The sequence below is a fragment of the Crotalus tigris genome, unplaced genomic scaffold, assembly GCF_016545835.1.
Source record: "Crotalus tigris isolate CLP2741 ecotype Arizona unplaced genomic scaffold, ASM1654583v1 scf7180000017694.5664430, whole genome shotgun sequence".
Lineage (NCBI taxonomy): Eukaryota > Metazoa > Chordata > Lepidosauria > Squamata > Viperidae > Crotalus > Crotalus tigris.
The window spans coordinates 3,704,198-3,723,995 of NW_024096572.1; the positions used below are offsets into that span (position 1 = coordinate 3,704,198).

The 19,798-nt window shown below is 40.0% G+C and overlaps 1 protein-coding gene across 6 annotated transcripts in view; it reads right to left on the minus strand.

Annotated features, from left to right (window-relative positions):
• The window catches only part of GTDC1 (glycosyltransferase like domain containing 1), a 269,468-nt gene that overhangs the window by 161,255 nt on the left and 88,415 nt on the right, over positions 1-19,798 (minus strand). Inside the window, exon 2 of one of the 6 annotated variants that reach the window (XM_039338241.1) lies at positions 9,382-9,673. The exons of the other annotated variants lie outside the window; for them this stretch is intronic. Within the exon in view, the coding sequence (XP_039194175.1) occupies positions 9,382-9,548 (167 nt within the window). The 5' untranslated portion in view covers positions 9,549-9,673. The remainder of the gene's footprint in view (positions 1-9,381; positions 9,674-19,798) is intronic. 6 annotated transcript variants of the gene reach the window in all.

A 19,798-nucleotide genomic window follows, 5' to 3' on the forward strand; every position in this document is an offset into this window, starting at 1 on the left:
TGAAACATTATCTTACTATATTATCTAATAATAAGCTGAAGGACTGAATAATACCCAGTACCAATGGGGATATTTGTTCTTCTCTCCCAATCATGGAAACAGCCATCTGGTTGCTTTAGTGATTATCAAAATTTGTCAATAGATTTTTCTGATAACAAAAACTGGCAGCTATTATTTCCCATCGTTGTGTATATAATAATAATAAAATATCAAGGATTTTATACTCCATAGACTGCAGCTGTCCAAATTTCAAAATACTTTGACCATAATATTGCAGTAAACATATTTTGATCTTTACATCTTAGATGTTTTTAGATCCTTCCATCTAAGGATCCATTACATGTCTGTGATAGCTATTTATATTTTACTTACTTTGATGTATCTTCCACATTTTTCTGTCTTATTATTTCTATATCACAAGAATTATGGACCAAAGTTTTATGCAAGTGAACAAATTAATTCATGATTAATAGTTATCCAATGTATTCTCTCTCTCTCTCTCTCTCTCTATCTGTCTGTGTGTGTGTGTGTGTGTGTGTGTGTGTGTGTGTATCTGTACCTCTCTCTCTCTCTTCCTTCCTTCCTCCCTACCCACCCATCTGCTTCTTATCCACTATTACATTTATACTTAACTCAAGGCAGCAAACACAACCAATACTCTTTCCTCCTACAAATCAAGGGAAATTCTCCAGATTGTGACTTTGCTTTTCCAGGTGGAACAAAACTCTGCCCAGCATCAAAGCTGGTATTATCTTGGAATTATTTAGCTTCTTTAATGTCATTAAACCCATTCTGTTCTCTTTGGATTTGGTGTGAATCTGTTTCTTGCCATCCAAACCATGACAACCTTTAAACGTAGGGTCAGGACTTCTACTGCCTCTACCATGGAGATGCTCACTATCCTCCCCATATTGATATTTCATCTCATGAGGACAGATGATCTTCCTTCATGGAAATGTTGACCAAAATGGAGAAGTTGGACAATCTCTTGGGCATTCCATTCAGAAATAGTCCAGCACTTATCTTTCTTCCTCCACAACTACTGACTGGAATTATGTACTGATAAAGGAGTACAACTATCCTAAGAGGGTGTACCTTATTCCAATAAATTTGTTCTTGTCTTCTCCCTGCATTCTTTAGGCATCTTCTTCCAAATCTCCATAGTATGGCAAGGAAGCCCCAAGGATCAACAGTCAAGATATAGATATTTAAGAGCAACGCTAACTGATGTTTTCATAATTTTAATGTTCCTGATGTCAACTAGCACCTGAAAGAACTGCTTCCAAATTATTGGGAAATTTCCCAAAATACCACCTGAAAGTCCAAAAGGCACATCAGAAACCCAAAGAAAATAACCTCCCTGTGGATTTCAGTGAATCCATTCCACCACAGAGTCAAAAAGAAATGATCTATCCACAACAAAAAACTGAGAAAAATATTCCCCACACTTGAACATGTCTTATTTCCTTTGAGGAGAAAAACAGATCTAATGTTTCCACCTAGCATTGGTTAAACAAATGATGACCTGGAGTAAGCCTGTAGATGAGCCATCCTGTAAATCCTAAGCCATTTTTGACCCTATGAAACAAAATTAGTATCCAAAACCCAACAGCCTGATAAATCTATAGCCAAGGAGGTTGAGCAGTGCAGGCAGGGAACCACTGAACAGCTATGGAACTGTGAAACTGTGCTCTTTGCAACTAGAATGATCTAATAAGGTAACCTCTTTTCTCTTGCTCTGGCATCCAGTCTGGTGGATCTAGCTCAGTAAGGTCAGACGGATGAACTAAGAGTGTTTCCTACGGAGGAATTGAATACTGTACAGGATAAACACTGTTATGATCTTGCCTGGTTAAGCTGACTAGGAAGTTTCCATTGTTAAGCTGACTGGGAAGTTTCCATTGTCAGAGGGTCAGTGAAGATTGTTTGAACCTGTAGTACTTCTAGATTATGTTATGTACTCCTCTGGAACTATGAATCGGCCCTATCCTCTTGCTTAAATGATCTGCAAACATGCATTTCCTTTTTGCCCAGCTTTTCATGTTAATGGTTTCAGTATTTATCTGACTGTTAATTGCCACTCTGTTGCTTACTTTCACAAGTTCTGCTTTATTTTAAATTTTAGTAGGCATCCTGAGTGCTTGCCTGGAGCGGAAAAGATGGGACATCATTGAAATAAACTGTCAGTTCCTGTTTTACCAATCCACATGTACTTGCAATATTACCCAGCTATATAAACTGCAGCAATTTCACTAGTTTGCTTTCAGGTAAGTGAACGTTTTATGAGTGGGTATGCCCGCCCTAAAAACCATTTTGTATAACTGCACACAATATTGCCAAAATTCCAAATGTGACACCTGGCTCCAACCACTTTGTATTCCAGCCATTTCATTCTTGACTTTGGGATGTGCACTTACACCTGAGATAAAAATTTATTATCTGCTCTCTACCAACTCTAAAGGTAAGATTTCAATTAAAAAGCAGGACATCTTGTCCCTTAGAGGTCTTTATAAACTGATATGTCACTAATATTCTTTTCATTCACCTCTGAATAGGAATCCATGCTAGGGGTAAAAATAATAATACATAATTAATATTTTAAAATTCAGTCCCTAGAAGAAAAGGAATTGAAAAAAAAAATACCTCAACTTCCCCACCAAATGCACTTAAGTGTTAATATACAATATAGAATAACTTTATTAATACTATTAGATTAGAATATTTTGTTTCAGATGATACCTATTTTAAAAAAAGAGGCAAATTTGGATGAATGGCAAAGGGGTATCAACAATTTTATATGGGCCGGAAAGAAACCAAGGGTTTAGTTTAAGATTTTACAGGATGCTCAAGAAAGAGGAGGACTTAAGGCACCCAACTTGAAATTATATTATGATGCAGCCGCTTTAACTTGGTTAAGCGATTGGCTCAACTTAACAAATAAGGATATTCTGTTTTTCGAAGGTTGGGACTTAATATAAGGTTGGCATGCATACCTGATTTTCAATAAGAAAGTTGATCGGATTTTTAAATTACATATTTTGAGGAATGCCTTACTTCATGTTTGGAAAAAGTATTATTTTAGATTGAATTATAAAATACCTATCTGGGGGATTCCCAGACATGCAATTGAGGGAATTTCTAAGGGGACAAATTTCGATAAAATCTCGTATAAAGAATTGTTAATTTGGTCTGGTTCGAACTGGCATTTGAAATCCCTAGATGTATTAAGGCAAGAAAATACTCTACAGTCATGGTTTCAATATTTACAAATAGTGGATAGATGGACTGTAGATAAGAAAGAGGGAATAACATTAGAAGATAAACAATTGGTTATTCAGATTAAAAATCAGAGTCAGGCCCATATAAAAAGAATTTACAATGTTTTATTAGAGTTAGACTCGGAAACAGAATTGGTTAAAGACTGTATGATTAAATGGGCTCAAAATATACAGGAACCAATTTCATTGGATTTATGGGAGACAATTTGGACTAGAAATGTTAAATTTACACAAGCTCAAAATTTGAGAGAAATTTTTTATAAAATATTTTACAGATGGCACTTAGATCCTAAAAAATTATCTTGTATGTATTCAAATTTACAACCCAAATGTTGGAGATGTGGCAATAAAGATGCGACATATTTTCATATTTGGTGGAATTGTAAAAAGGTAAAGGTATTTTGGATTATGATTTGGTGGAACATTCAAAAGATTTTTAGAAGGAAGATAAAGTTTACTCCTCAACTATTTTTATTGGGTATCTTTGTGGATTTAAATGATAAAGAAACTATTTTGATGTTGAATTTATTAACTGCCGCAAGGTTATTAATAGGTTTATATTGGAAGAAAGATTCTTTGCCTACTTTAGAAGAATGGGTATTTAAAGTATCTAGTTTTGCAGAGATGGCAAAAATTTCTGCCTATTTAAAGGATCATACACAAGAAAGATATATTACTGTATGGAGAAGATGGATAGATTATATTCAGAAAAAGTATGGAACTAAAAAGTTTCACTTATTTTATGAATGAATATTATAGTAAATATTACAGAGAATTGTCTTATAGGCTATTGGAGTTAAAGGTTAAGTATGATATTTTTTTTCCTTTTTTATTATTATTTTTTCTTTTTTTCTTTTTTCTTTCTTTTTCTTTTTCTTTTCTTTTTTCTTATTATTATAAATTCTTTTAATTATTAACCCTGTATTCTGCTCTGGGAAGTGAAGGGAGGGGGGTTGGGGTGGGAGGGAGGAAATGTGGGGGGTAAGTGTAATATAGATAATGGTTGCTTATAGGGGTGCGGCCTGGGCACTCCCCTTATGCTGCGTTCATGGGTTTGATAGGGATGAGAGGTGGGCAAGTGTAGAGAGGAAGTAGGGTAGTGAGAGGAGAAGGGGAGGGGAAGAGAGTAGGATGGGAGGTGAGAAAGAGGAGGGAAGTAGGGAATGTTTTAAGAGAGGGTGGACGCGGCCTGGGGGGAGTGCACAGGTCGTAATAATGTTTATTTTATCTTAAAATTGTATTGTATACTTTTTTATAATGTTTATATGGAAAAAATAAAAAACTTTCATTAAAAAAAATACTATTAGATTAGAATAGATGAATCTGAATTCTTCCTTTCGTTTTTTTTTCCTGTTCCATAATAATGGAAGTGCAGAAAGGGAAAATCTCTCAAACGCACAAGTATTATGAGATCAAACAGTAGCAACTTAAATATGCACGTTCCCTTTCTGTGCCTAAAAACCAAAAGCAGCCATTTGCCTTTGAGAAAGAAAAAACCCAAAACCTTTTTTTAAGGCGATACTTGAATTTGGCCAACATAAAATTGTATGGAAGAATTGTACATCACACTCAATTTTTAAACATCAAGAAACAGAGGGAAGGATCTGCACTGTCTGAAAGGGCATCTTTTAATGTGCTTACTTCCCAACACAACAACATTCTCAGAGCAAAAAATAACAAAAAAGATGAGTAACTAAGAAGCAAAACTTCATACAAATGGGTTAAAAGTTATACTGGAATGTTGGGTGTGTGATTTTAATAGTTTGTATAGTATTTTTTTTTTTAAAAAAAGAAATGTTAACATATTACATTTTATACCACCACCTCAGGTAACTGTTCACATGAATAAAAGACTTTTATTTCTACCAGACTGTACTCCTTAAAGACCTTCAGGGTAAATACTCAAAATATATTTATCTCTTAAAAAAATGACAATTGTATTTTAAAAGACAAACGGTATGCTTATTACACTTTTTACAAAAGAAAAGCCATTATTTTAACTGATGGAACTATATGCAGAAAAACCCTTATGGCTGCAAAAGGCACCAACTTACTAAGATAGCACTGAGGTATGCAGTCAGAACATGGATTACTTTGTTGAAATATCTAACATGATACGAAGACCTGAGGAAAATTTTAGCTTTGTTCTGGCTTGTGTGTGTGTGTGTGTGTGTGTGTAAGTAAGAGAGAAACAGAGAGAAATCAAAGGAGAAAGATTTCTTGGTTTTTCAGTGTTCTCAATGGAAAATTATGTAATGTTTTATCAGGTTGTGGAGATAACATCTTTAAATATATAGGGCAGATATATTCCTAATATGTGAATTCAGATTTCCATATTTTCTGAAAAGCAAAATAAATTTAAGACAGAATATACTCTAATTTTTAAAACTGTGTATTAGATCACTTTACTTTTGTATGTATTTTTAAAATAAAAAAGTTCATTTAGATGTACATTTATATATCAATAAAATTTATTTCCAAAGTGCAAGGGTCTCATTTTGACTTTTCTTGAAAACCATTTAAAAGTTTCTAACTTCTTCAATATTTTTAATTTGTGAATTTTTGGTAATGCTAGATCATCTGCTAAGATACACATATACATCGGAATACTTAACCAAATAAATAGGCTCGTTATAAAATGTCATGTTCATTCTGAATCCATTAATTATAGATAACAAAGTCATCACTGCCTCTACTGTAGTTAATCCAAGAGTTGGCAAAGTGGTGACTTTGGACTGCAACTATTCTAAAACCATTCCCAAATGGCCAGAAACTGTGTAGGCCGGGCTATACAATCTGTTTCATTCTCACAATCTCCCTACTCCCAAAGACGATCTGCAAAGGGTGTTGCTACAGCAGCATCTCTGCAGACACATTTTCGTCATTAGTATAAAACAGATGAGCATGGGAGGAACTTGGATATTGAGGTCAGAATCATCATTCTGACCTCAATATCTAAGTTCCTCCCATGCTCATCTGTTTTATACTAATGACAAAAACGTGTCTGCAGAGATGCTGCTGTAGCAACACCCTTTGCAAGGCCTTTGAACAAATTAATCAGCATTTGAGATTCATGGGAGCTCAGAATTTTAAAATGGTTTAGACCTATCCATTCTGTCACAAACAATAACAAAAATCTGTTCCTAATTACACTGCTCACTTCAATCTAGGATCTAACGGTCAGCCAAATCTGATACAGGTAGTCGTCAACTTATGACCACAATTGAGTTTTGCCCTATTTTACAGCCTTCCTTGCCACAGTGGTTAAACGAACCACTGCATGTGTTAGTTAGTAACGTAGTTGTAAAGTGAATCGGGCTTCCCCGTTGTTTTTGCTTGTCAGAAGGTCACAAAAGGTGATCACAGGACCCCGAGACACGCCAGCCATCATAAATACATGTCAGTTGTCAAGCATCCAAATGTTGATCACACGACCATGGGGATGCTGCAACAGTTGTAAAGTGTGAAAAGTCATAAGTCACTTTTTGGGTGTTGTAACTTCAGATGGTCCCTAAAAGAAAGGTTGTAAGTCAAGGACTACCTGTGTGCATTTGTGTTTGTTTTTTTTAAAAAAAAAAAATTCCCATCACTAAGATGAAAAGTTGAGAAGAAAGGGAAACAATGAACAGTCCAGAACCAAGTTAAAGTAATATTGTTCAGCTAGTATCTATTTCAAAGGTACTTTGAACACATGTTTTCACTATCAATAAAATGTTCAGGTTTAACGAGATAAGAAGAGTACAGAATATCATTTTTAATCTAAATGCTATTAACACATCTACTCTACCTTTTGGGTGAAGTCACCACTTCCTAGACAATTGGATGAGGCTGTCAGAGCTGGCATTGAGCAGTCTTTGAGATGTGCCATTCCCAGACTGTTCCAGAGAAGGTAATTCAAAACTGGGCCTCAACTATAGCAACCAGCAAATGAACATTTTACTTAGAAATTATCAACATATAAATGATAATCAACTCAAAGCCGTCTTCAGATGTGAGTCATCTTATTAGATGGCTGACTCCTGTTGCATTTCCTACATATCTCTCTCTCTCTCTCTCTCTCTCTCTCTCTCTCTCTCTCTCTCTGTGTGTGTGTGTGTGTGTGTGTGTGTGTGTGTGTGTGTAGATGTGATAGATGTAAGAACTGCTGATCCATGAGAATCACGGATATCAGAAGTCTTAAAACAGTAAATCTTGATCCTTCCAATGCCATCTTTCCAATCTACCAAGCAGATTCAGAAACAGGGCAGCAGTACATCAACAGAATTCCTTTCTTATCTAAAAAAACCTGATAATAATAGGATTACATATGAGAACAACCTTGGTCAATTTGTCTGATGCATAATAATACTGTCACACAATCTGGTGATTTAAGAGATTTCTAAAGTCAAACTATAAATTCTGCCCAATAATTCTGCATTGGAAAAATGAGAGGAGGGGGTACAAGTAAGAAACCTGAAAATTATTCAGGAAGACTTCAATATAAACTTAACGTTCACTTTTAATTAATATGTTTTGCGTTTAATACAAATGTTGGCAGATGGTAGCTTTTCAGTTAAAATATGACAAGATTTCTTTACATTTTTTCCTGTGTAACCTCCCCTACACATTTCCCCTTAAAGGTTTGTTGTTCCATTTGTACATTTCTTTTAAAACAAAGTATAACTCCAAAAACTTTAGGGTAATTACTGTAAGTTAGGAATAATCCATTCTAACTGGAGCTCAGTGCAAATCAGTGCAAAACTATGAATGAAAAGTAAAATGTATTGACAATGCAAACTTCATGAATATTACAAAGCAGAAGAAACTTATGTTATGTTAGAATTTTCTTTATTCACATGACATTTGAAGTTAAGAAAAATTGGTGTAACCGTAAAGAATGACTCTGAGATGTTTGGCTCAAAAAGATAAATAGGTTTCACCATGGATATCTAACAAGGTACTATTTTAAGAACACATTTGCCACCTTGCAAGGAAATACAGGTAGAGAAAGATGATTGATATCTTCATCATTCCTGCATTAGATAATACAGGGTTAATTTAAAAAAGGATCTCATTGGAAAGATTATAATAATGTCAAAACATATTTTGTGTGATTTTTAATCATGTTACTCTTACTCCTAAATTATAGATGCTGTGCAGAAGTGAATTCTGCCTATAATACAGATCTAAGGATCTGGCTAGATTACTAGCTTATTTGGGGGCAGGGGGAGAAGGATATTACAAGAATAACCCAATAAATCACAAGATCACAATTGCTTGCATCTATCCCAACTGAGTTTAATCATTCAGAGAAGTTTCTTATGGTTTTCTTCCATGTCATAATTCATATTGGATGGAGACTATTAGTTAAAGGTATTTCTTTATTAGATCTGAGAACTATGTCCATATCAGCATCAATATTAAATTGAGTAATTTAAAGAATCACTGCATACTGATGAGAGCCTTTTGTTACATGTCATCCCATGTCTCTGAGCATAAATGAGATTAAGAACCTTTTAAAAAAAAAGTGTATATACTGCTAGTTCATTAAATCTATCCCTGGGTCTCCTACTTTGATAATCAAACAACTATTGGAGCTAAAACTCAGAACTCCTATATACTTACAATCACTGTTGACATGGGCAAGTTTTGTTGATTTTTTTTTAAAAAACCATCTTAATAAGAAAGTTTTGTGATTTTTATTTTTCAGATGTCAGAAGATTTGTTTCTTTAGTTTCAGATTTTGAAAAATTCTAGGGAATAGTTATGTTTTCGTTAAATGCATTACATGTGCTATCTATATAACGTATATAGGTATTTACTCAGCCATAAAATGTAATGAAATCATGCATTACTATTCAGTGTTTCTACATTTATTACTTTCAATTGCTGTACTTTATCCTTTTAAACTGTCTTGCATTTGTTTTATTTCTATGTTGTTCATGGGTTCAGCTTATTTTCAGATAATCAAGATTCATGGCTAGATATTAAAATAAACTATTGTAACTATTTTTCAACATCACAATAACCTTCAGCTCTCATTCTTTGGTGTATACATATTCTATGATCTATCCCATTTGTTGTTATTCATTCCTTAAGTCTCATCTAAAAATTTTCAACTTACTTTAGGAATGTTGTGCATTGGAATTTCTGTTTGACAACATCTTGAAGATGAAAAGGAATAATGCTGCGAAGACAGTGGGCAATGTTCTCTAATGGTAACGAGCAAGAGTAGTTGCTGTTCAGTAGTTGCTCAGTTGAGAGTTGGTACCTTCCCTTACTTTTTACCATTTACAAAGCTCCATTGGAATAAGGCATTAATCCATTTGGGGTGAGGTCTCAACAGTATATTGATGGAATCCTAATATATACAATGCAAATGAAGCTTTGAAGGAGTCCTCGGAAGTTGTCAGAGCCTGGATGAAAGAAGGTAAAATTGAATCAGGAGAACATTGAGGTGTTTTTTGTTTTGTTTTTTTGTTCTAATGGAATAACAAGTGGGTACTTCCAGGCACATAGCTACTGTTAGATAAGTCAGAGGATGTGGCTAGAAGAGTCTTCGCTTATCTATGGACAATGCACTAGTCATCTTTATCTTTCCAAGATAAAGAGGCCCTCAAACTCTAGTTACCTTCTACACAGACTACTGTAAGCTCACAGAATTATCAAGCTATCATCCTCTTGCCTCTGAGCTAAGCATTGACTACCTATAGGCTTCTGGATTCAATTCAAAGTGATGGTTTTGACATATAAAGCCATTTATGGCTAGGTGCCCAGACAGCTACAAAACTACTTCAAATAGAACTTACTCTTCCAGTTCACACAGCTGGAGATGCTGAACATACCCCATAAGATATTCAGAAGATTGGGACATATTCAAGGACTTCTGGGGAAGAAACAGTGAACTGAAGGCAGCTCTGCTAAAAGCAAATAACGAATATGCAAATAACAAACCAAGAGAATGACCTGGATAATTTTCCTTTATGAGATTTAGAAAAGGGCCTTGTGCTTGTTACGTTTTGAGAACTTTTGTGAAAAGGGACAAAAGAAATTAAAAGAAATCAGGCTCTGGGACATTATTTGCAGGAATTAAATATCAAGGCTGTTAAACGTGAAAGGAAGGAATATAAAGTTGGTTTATTTGATGAATCTTAAAAGAGATACATTATTACTGCTGGCAACCCTTAATGGACTTTTGTTAACAAAAACTGAACAACAAGGCTTTAAGGATTTATTTATAAATAAGAGATGAGATATGGGAAGAAGAGATCTTTTATTGTATTTTAAGAGAAGGTGATAAGCTATTAAATATTTTTAAACTTGTAATGAAGAGGGAAGTAATTTCTTTATGTACTTTTCTTTTTCTTTGCATTATTTTTTTCCATTTATTCTCTTCTGCACTTTCTATTTTTTGTTTTTTTTAGTTTGCATTCATCTTTATCTTTTTACTTGTAATGTTTAATTATTATTAGAAGAAAAAGAAAAAAAATTACACCATGAATTCATGCATCTCTGGGGTTGCTCCTACCCTCTGGGATAGCCTACATCAGGTATGTCAAACTGCCAGCCCGCGGGCCAGATGGGTCACGCCGAAACCACGCCCACCCCATTGCCGAAACCATGCCCACCCCATTGCTGGGGGAAAAGTTATGATACGTTGCATGACATCACATGACATCACAAGTTTGACATGCGTGGCCTACATCAAAAGATTCAAGGGGTGCCTTCCTTCCTGATATTTAGGAAAGCAGTGAGAAAAAAATTCAGAAGAGTTTTGGATTATGAAATCTTGTTGTTATGCACCACCTCCATGTAATCCTCAGTTAACAATGGTAACTGGGACTGGAATTTCCATCACTAAGTGATGGGGTCATGAAATACAATGTCAGGTAACTGTGTCACTTAATGATGGCCATTCTGGCATTTTAGGTTACTACCATTAAGCAAATTCCACACTGTTGTTAAATACAATGACATACATTGTCATTGTTAAATACAATGACATTTGCCATTTGCAATCTCTTGTTTTCTTCCCATTGACTTGACATCCATATTAACCTTCCTGAAAATTCAGACTATTTAATCCAATATTGTTCACTTACCTTTAACACCAGGAAATAACTGAATATATATTATCTACTGACATCATCTTCTACAAGCTACATTTATATGAAACCTGCTGCTTGGGTTGTCAAGGAATTTAGAAAACATTAAACTCTTGGACTATGAAATATTGTGTAGAAATATTGTGTAGAAGCACCATGGCATGTGCTTTGTAATACTGTCACTCCTGAACTTTTGAAGATAGTCCTTCATATTGCACTATGACATAATAATGAATAATTGTAAGTCGGGAGATTTAAATATAGCAGGAATAAACCTACTCTCTTTTGCTCAGCAAATAGCAAGATTCGTGCTAAGCTTGAGGGAAGATCTAAATCTGAAGAACAACAGATGGGTTACTCAATGTGTATTTTAATAAGACATCTCTCTGCTTAGACTCCAGTCTATTTTCATTATGCCTTTAAACTATTCCTCTTTTGAGGTTTGAACAAGACTTTCTGACAATACCAAGAAAAGCCTGTTTTCCTGATTATTTAAGAATAAGTTCTGTCTACATATGTTGAAGATGATGAGAATCTAATTGTCTCCAAACTGAGGATGTTCTTACTTGGCCAAAGATAGAAGAAAAAAGAAAAACTATTTTGTATAAAAAAACAGAATTATATAAAACTGGCCCGACATGAAATTGGAGGTATAATTCCTCTTTCAAATGATGTATTAGAAACACAGCAGAAGCCAGGATACCAGAGCATGCAATTTTTTTTTTTTAATGTAAACTTGTGTATGATTCACTTAACATCTGCCTTGCTTAGCGATGGAAGTTCTGGTACCAATTTTTGGTTGTAAGTCTAGAACTACTTGTATTCCATTTATTAGGGCTGTGCAGTGCTACTTTAAACTGCTGCAAACAGTTTACACTTATGCATGTTCCAAACAGTTTACACTTATGCGTGTTCCACTGAAATCAAACTGCTATGTTTTTATTTATTTGCTTAGTTACTGAAATTTGTATGCCTCCCCAATAAAAGACTTTAGGAAGCTCACCACTGCATACTCCAGAATCAACTATGAATAAAAAAAAACCTCACCACAAAGGCAGTTAAAACTCAGAACTAAAAAGCAAACATAGCCCAAGCATTTATTATTGCTAATTATCACCATATCCACCCCCATCACATGTGATCAAGCAAAGATTAGCTCATGGAAGACCTACAGATACTAGTAAGCAAATATAAAACAGATTAGTTCTTCCCCAAAATTAATGGGATCTTCAATGTTTTAACAGCAGATGGACTACCACAACCACATGCTTATAAAGACAATACCAACATAAAACTATGTTATCTTGTCTGTTGTTAATATCAAAATAAAAAGCAGTATCATTACTTCATGATGTTGATCTTGTTAAATGTAGTTTTTTTAACTTGCCCATATTTTTCTGAGTGCTATATTGAACAGAACTACATGACAGATTGCAAGTTTGGTAATTTCAAATAAGTTTACAAGGTTCTAGAACTTTCTTTTAAAATACAGGTTATTTAACAAATTGGGATTAAGTTATCTTAGGTCACTGTAACTGTGCAGTAAATTAATGAGGTGTGTGTCTATGAGTTATGTCTGATTAGCTTAAAGCAACTAGCTCTGGACAGCTTGGGCTGCTGAACTTGAAGGAACTGAGATAACACTACAACAAGTTGGAGGTTGTGATGTAGAAAAAATGCATAATATTGTATCAGACATAATCCAAGAAAATAGGATAGTTTCAAAAACCAAGCAAATCAAAATCCTCACTTAATCTCTCTCTTTTTCACACACACAAACACACACACACACAAACACATATATAGTCAATTACCAATAAAACGTGAACACCAGGAATATAATAAACTATAAAAGTTTAATACCATCACCGATCACCAAGCTTTCGTCAGATACTTCTGACATCGTCAGGGTTAATGCTGGTCTGTGGGAATGTGCCTTTATAGGTGAGCCGTCATTTGCACACGGCTCCTAGATGTTGTTGTAGGTCCTAATTGATTTAATTGCTTTTTAATTATGGCTTCTGTTATGTCCTGGGCCTTTGCAAGCAGGCTCAGGGCATTGCAAACGGTCCCGGGCAGGTGCAGGCTGCCCGGGACCAGACAGGCTGTCGCCAGTACGTGTGCGCGTGCGCAGGTGCTGGCGCGCCAAAAGTTGCAGATTGACCCGGGAAAGGCCTATAAAAGGAGGCCGAGAGTTTTGGGCGTTGCCGCGATATTCCAATGTAAGCTGAACTGAAGAATAAAGGTTTCCTGAGAACTACAACTGCTTCTCGTGTCTTACCATTTCGCGACGGACTCAACACTGGCGACGAGGATGGGATTGCCTTACATCGAAGAAGAAAAGGTGTAAGCTTACCCGAGTGAGTCCGGAGCGGCAGGAACGGCGTTGACTCGGCAGCTACCCGCCAATCCAGCGTGCATTTGGGGGTAGGCTGGCTGATAGACCCTTCCTGATACGAAAATGGCAAAGATTGGAAGGCTTTTGGAATTCGACGTCTCACATCCAGAGAGGTGGGAGTCCTACGTAGCCAGGGTGGAAAACTACCTCAAAGTGAACCAGGTGAGGGAAGATAGCTTGAAGGCTGCCACCCTGCTGTGCGTTTGCGGTCAAGACGCATTCGAAATCGCTGAGAACCTCGCAGCACCTGTTCCTTTAGAGTCTGTCAGCTACGCAGATCTAAAGAAGTTACTGAAGGAGCACTTCCAGCCTAAGATGTCCGTCATCGCGTGGCGCCACACCTTCGAGCAGAGGGATCAATGACCCGGAGAATCGGCCAAGGAGTACATCGCCGCACTGAGGAAAGCCGCCAAACATTGCGAGTTCAAGGACCTCGAAGAACGACTGAGGGACCGGTTTGTATGCGGGCTAAGGCATCGAGAGTTGCAACAGAGACTTTTCGCCAAGGAGGACTTGTCTTTCCAAGATGCCTTGAGAGAGGTCACCGCAGAAGAAGCAGCGGGCGGCGCCATCAAGAACATGCGGCCGATCAGAAACAGTCCAGATGCTGCATCCGTGCACCAGGAAGAAGTCCAGAGAAACTCCGAGGAGGATCCGGACGAGGAAGTGGACCGTCTCCACCCCACAAAGGAAGGAAAACCAAGAGGAAGCTCTTCAGCTCTCCCCAAGTGCATCGGTTCTGGAGGTCACCACAAGAGAACCGACTGCAAGTTCCGCTCCGCTATCTGCCGGGCGTGCGGAAAACAAGGACACATTGCAGCTGTGTGCCTGGGCCGTCAGAAGGTACAACCTCAGGAAGAATTGCGCCTGAAAGGTACCAGGGTCCCCAGCCAGAATAGGGTGGGGTTTTCCGCTTCTCGAAGAAGCATCTATAGGACAGGCACACACAAGCCCATTAAGAAAAAGCTGTCACTTAAGGTGAAGCTACAAGGGGTTCCATTAACTATGGAACTGGACACGGGGTCTGCACTTTCGATCATTTCTATGCACACATTTAAGATTTGTTCCGGCAGTGGAACCCAGGCCAAGTTGAGGCCTTCCGACATTGTGCTAACGGATTTTCAAAATCCAGAGTGTGTGTTAAGGGGGAGGCCACCCTTAACATACAGTATAAGGATTTTGAGGGTCCATTAGACCTATTGGTAGTAGGGGGTGAACGAACGAGTCTCATAGGACTCAAGTGGTTTGAGGCCTTGGGAATACAGGTCACAGGGCTCAACAGCCTACAAACACTCGACCTACAGGAAGTCTGCAAAGAATTTGCAGATGTTTTCAGCCCCCAGCTGGGCACATTCAAAGGACCCCCTGTGTCATTAAAGCTAGACCCCACTGTCACTCCCATTAGAATTAAAGCAAGAAGGGTCCCTTTTGCTTTAAAGAGTAAAATTGACACTGAGTTGGATAAACTGATCCAACAAGGAATTCTAGAACCTGTTGACTCCAGTCCATGGGAGACCCCCATTGTCATGCCTCTCAAGGCAAATGGGGACATTCGCATCTGTGCTGATTACAAATGCACTCTAAATAAGGCATTGCAGCAACATGCCTATCCTGTTCCTGTGGTCAGTCATATCCTGGCCTCCCTCAAGGGGGGGCGCGTTTTTGCAAAGCTTGACCTAGCTCAAGCATATCAACAGCTGCCTGTTGATGATGATGCTGCTATAGCTCAGACTATTGTGACCCACAGGGGGCCTTTAAGGTAAAGAGGCTACAATTTGGAGTAAATGTCGCTCCTGGGATTTTCCAAAGCGTAATGGAAAACACACTACGGGGTATACCAGGGGTTTGCCCCTATTTTGATGATGTCTTAATTGCAGGAGACTCTACACACATTCTAGCTGAAAGGCTAAGGGCTGTCCTGTTAAGATTCAGGAAAACGGGACTCAAACTCAAGAAGGACAAATGTAAAATTGGGGTGCCTTCTACTGAGTTTCTGGGGTTCAAAATTGATGCTGCTGGGATTCATCCTGCTGAATCCAAACTAAAAGCCATTATGCAAGCCCCTAGGCCAAAGTCTAAGGCCGAACTACAGGCTTTTCTGGGCCTTCTGAATTTCTACAATTCCTTTCTTCCACATAAGGCTAGTGTAGCTGAGCCTCTTCACAGGCTTTTAGATAAACAGGCAGTGTGGCAGTGGTCACAAACACATGAGGCAAGTTTCAATGAGGTCAAGGCCTTGCTCACTTCTAACAGTGTACTTGCTCACTTCAATGAGTCCCTTCCTGTGTGCATCGCTTGTGATGCTTCCCCTTATGGGATAGGTGCTGTACTGAGCCACCTCAGGCCTGATGGAACTCAGGTTCCTGTTGCATATTACTCCAGAACATTGTCTTCAGCTGAGCGCAACTATGCTCAAATAGACAGGGAGGCCTTAGCTGTTGTGGCTGGGATTAAAAAATTCCATGATTTTTTATATGGTAGGCATTTCACGGTCTTCACTGACCATAAGCCTTTGCTGGGACTGTTTACCACACGTAAACAAACTCCCCAAATCATCTCCCCCAGGATGCTCAGGTGGTCTATCTTTTTGTCTGCATATGATTTTTCCCTACTTCACAAGCCTGGGAAGGAAATGGGCCATGCTGATGGCCTCCGTAGATTACTCCTGCCGGTAATAGAGGCTGACCCTGCGCCAGCTGTCAATATTCTCTCTATTCAAGCCTTGCCTGAGTCCCCCCTGAATGCCAGGGATGTAGCCGCTGAATCAGGCACAGATCACACACTTTCACGTGTCCTTTCTTGGGTTTTGTCTGGATGGCCTGAGCACTGTCCTGGTCCTGAGTTTCAGGGTTTCTGGTCTAAAAGGAACGAGTTGTCCACCTCTCAGGGTTGTCTGCTTTGGGGAAGCAGAGTTGTCATTCCCACCTCAATGAGGACTAGGGTCTTAGGTTCCCTCCACGAGGGTCATCCTGGCATTGTACGAATGAAGGCCCTTGCGCGCAGCCACTTGTGGTGGCTGGGGGTAGACAGAGACATAGAAGCTAAGGTGCATGCTTGCCACCTTTGTCAACGCTCACGCCCTGAAATGCCCCAAGCTCCTGTGCATAGATGGGAGGAAACATAGTTCCCATGGTCTAGGGTGCACATTGACTATGCTAGGCCCTTTCAGGGTCAATTCTTCTTGGTTCTCGTTGACAGCCACTCAAAATGCCTTGAGGTTGTACCTGTCTCTTCCACCACCACTGCAAAGACTATTCAGGTACTGAGGGGGATTTTTGCTGCACACGGGCTCCCAGACGTCATTGTGTCTGACAACGGCCCTCAATTCACTTCCTCCGAATTCCAAGCTTTCTTGCAGGCTAACATGATCCGTCATGCCACTTCTGCACCTTTCCACCCGTCCACCAATGGTATGGCTGAACGCATGGTTCGCATCACCAAGGACGCCTTGAAGAAACTCACCTACGGGGACTGGCATCACAGGTTGGCTGACTTCCTCCTTTCTTATCGCACCACACTGTCCACTTCTACAGGGAGAAGCCCAGCTGAACTTCGTTGGGGGTGCAAACTGACTACCAAGCTTGACCAGTTGCATCCGGACAGACTGCCTCCTTCTGTCTCACACCCCAGGGCACCTAGACAACTACTTGTGGGCGCCCCGGTTTGGACTCGTAATTACGGGCCGGGTCATACATGGGTCCCCGCTTCTATATCTAGGGTCACAGGTCCTCTTTCCTACGAGGTGTCCCTGGACAACGGTCGTGTCCTGCGTCGGCACATCGACCAACTTCGCCCTAGACGGGACCTTCCTGCTGAGACTCCTGGGTCTTTTCCAGGGGGGGAGGGGGAACCCTTTGGGCAAAGGGAAGGGCAAATGCCCATTAGCAATGGGGAAGCCACAAACGGCCCATTTCAAGATTCCGCGAGTGCTCCGAACAGGAATTCATGGAGCCCAACTAGAAGCCAGGCATCAATGCCTACTCCAGCCAGGGAGTCACCTCGGGGGCACAATCATTACTCACCCGCATCACACAGTACTCCAGTCAGAGAGAATACCCGGGAGCATCCCAATATACCATTCCCCGCAAGAGAGCTGGCACACATTCCTTCTAGTTGGCCCGACACTACCCCTGTCCCTAGAAGGGGGCAAACACACAGGGAGGTGGTCGAGGAACCAAATCCTGACTACAATATCTCTGACTTCACTCAGGGGACAACTGAGTTTTGGGACAACACTGAAACCCACACAAGCCCAAACACAGAACGGGATTCAGGGGACAGACAGCCTTCTGACAGGTCTTGGACAGACCTAGGAGGCTCTACAGAAACGCCTAACAATGGCAATCACGTAGAGGGGCCAGAGAGCCTACAGCTAGGCAGGACAACCAGGTCATACACTGGAAGAAGCCCTGGCCTGACGAGCCCGGTGGGCAAGCAAGCAGGCTAGGCATTGGAGCACAGTCCTTGGGGGTCACCAAGGCATAATGGAGGGAACAGGCACACGTCACCCCTTAGTCAGGGAGTACCTGGCAACCACCCAGAGCTTAGGAGGTCACAGAGAGCAAGGAAATCTCCTAAGTACTTAGAAGATTACATAACACTTTTGGCAAAACAAAGCCAGTAACAATAGAGGCACAGAGACCGATGGTAACGGGAGCAGAGCACTGAACTAATGGGTTGTGTGTTATTATGGCATTGGTCGTAGCTTTAGCCCGGGGGGAAGGGGTGTTATGTCCTGGGCCTGTGCAAGCAGGCTCAGGGCATTGCAAACGGTCCCGGGCAGGTGCAGGCTGCCTGGGACCAGACAGGCTGTCGCCAGTACGTGTGCGCATGCACGGGTGCTGGCACGCCAAAAGTTGCAGATTGACCCGGGAAAGGCCTATAAAAGGAGGCCGAGAGTTTTGGGCGTTGCCGCCATATTCCAATGTAAGTTGAACTGAAGAATAAAGGTTTCCTGAGAACTACAACTGCTTCTCGTGTCTTACCATTTCGCGACGGACTCAACAGCTTGACTCCTCTTTTCTTGCTTTTACTGCTTGTGGGTGTGTCATTGTTCCCCTCTACCTCCCACTGTCTTGAATTAGGAAGGTTCTTTCCTCCCCTTTTTTGGTCGTTCCTATCTCTAAGTTGTTCCCTCTTCACACCCCCATGTCTCCTACCTTCCTCCTTCTTCTGATCTTTACTTGCTCCCGAATTGTCATCCCTCATTCTATGGGGGCGTGCTCTCAGCCTTTCTTCCCATCCCTTGCTTTCCATTTCCCTCTCTTTGGCTGCATAAACTCCGTTTCTGTCGTTGCCATTCTGTCTGACATCTACTTGCTCTTTCACCCCATTATCAATGTTCTCGGACTCCACGTCAGATTGAATCCTTTGAATATCTCCTTCCTCCTCATACAAGCCCTTGTGTGCCCTCCTTTTTTGAATATGTATGCCTGGTTCCTTTGTATCCCTCCCTCCATCAACACAATGATCTTTTTTACAGTTTCTATCACGTTCTACCCTTATCTGCATGAGATGTGGATTCCTGAAGTATAGGAAACTCCATAGGAGGGACATAAGGTGCATGCCCAATGAAGAAGACCCCTGCCCGGATAGATGGAAGGACCGTTCTGCTAGAGCACGGTCCACAACCCTGGATAGCAAGGCCTCAAGGCAGCCGTCAGAGAAAATGTCTCCTATGTCTGCTCCCCTGAGGCCTGCGGCCGTTGTGAAGGTGGCTCCGGGAGCTGAACCCGAGATGGTAGTTGTGTGTTGTGTCACTTCAGGTGGGGAACTAAGTGTCGTGGGTATCCCTGCGAGAGACCACACGCCCTGGGATGAGGTTGAAAGACTTAAAGGAAGGTCAAATTCCGAGGCTACCAATTGATCCTTCTCCAATCTGGTCTATCTCTGCGCTCTGGAGAACTCCTTCTCCAGAGCGTGGTGCCTATGGCTGGCTTGCTTTTCCACCAACCTGGAAGGCTTCTTGAATGTCGTGTTGTCCTTAGATTTGGGCTTGCCTGCCGCCTCCTGTTCAGAGGATTTGTGGCAGCCGTAAC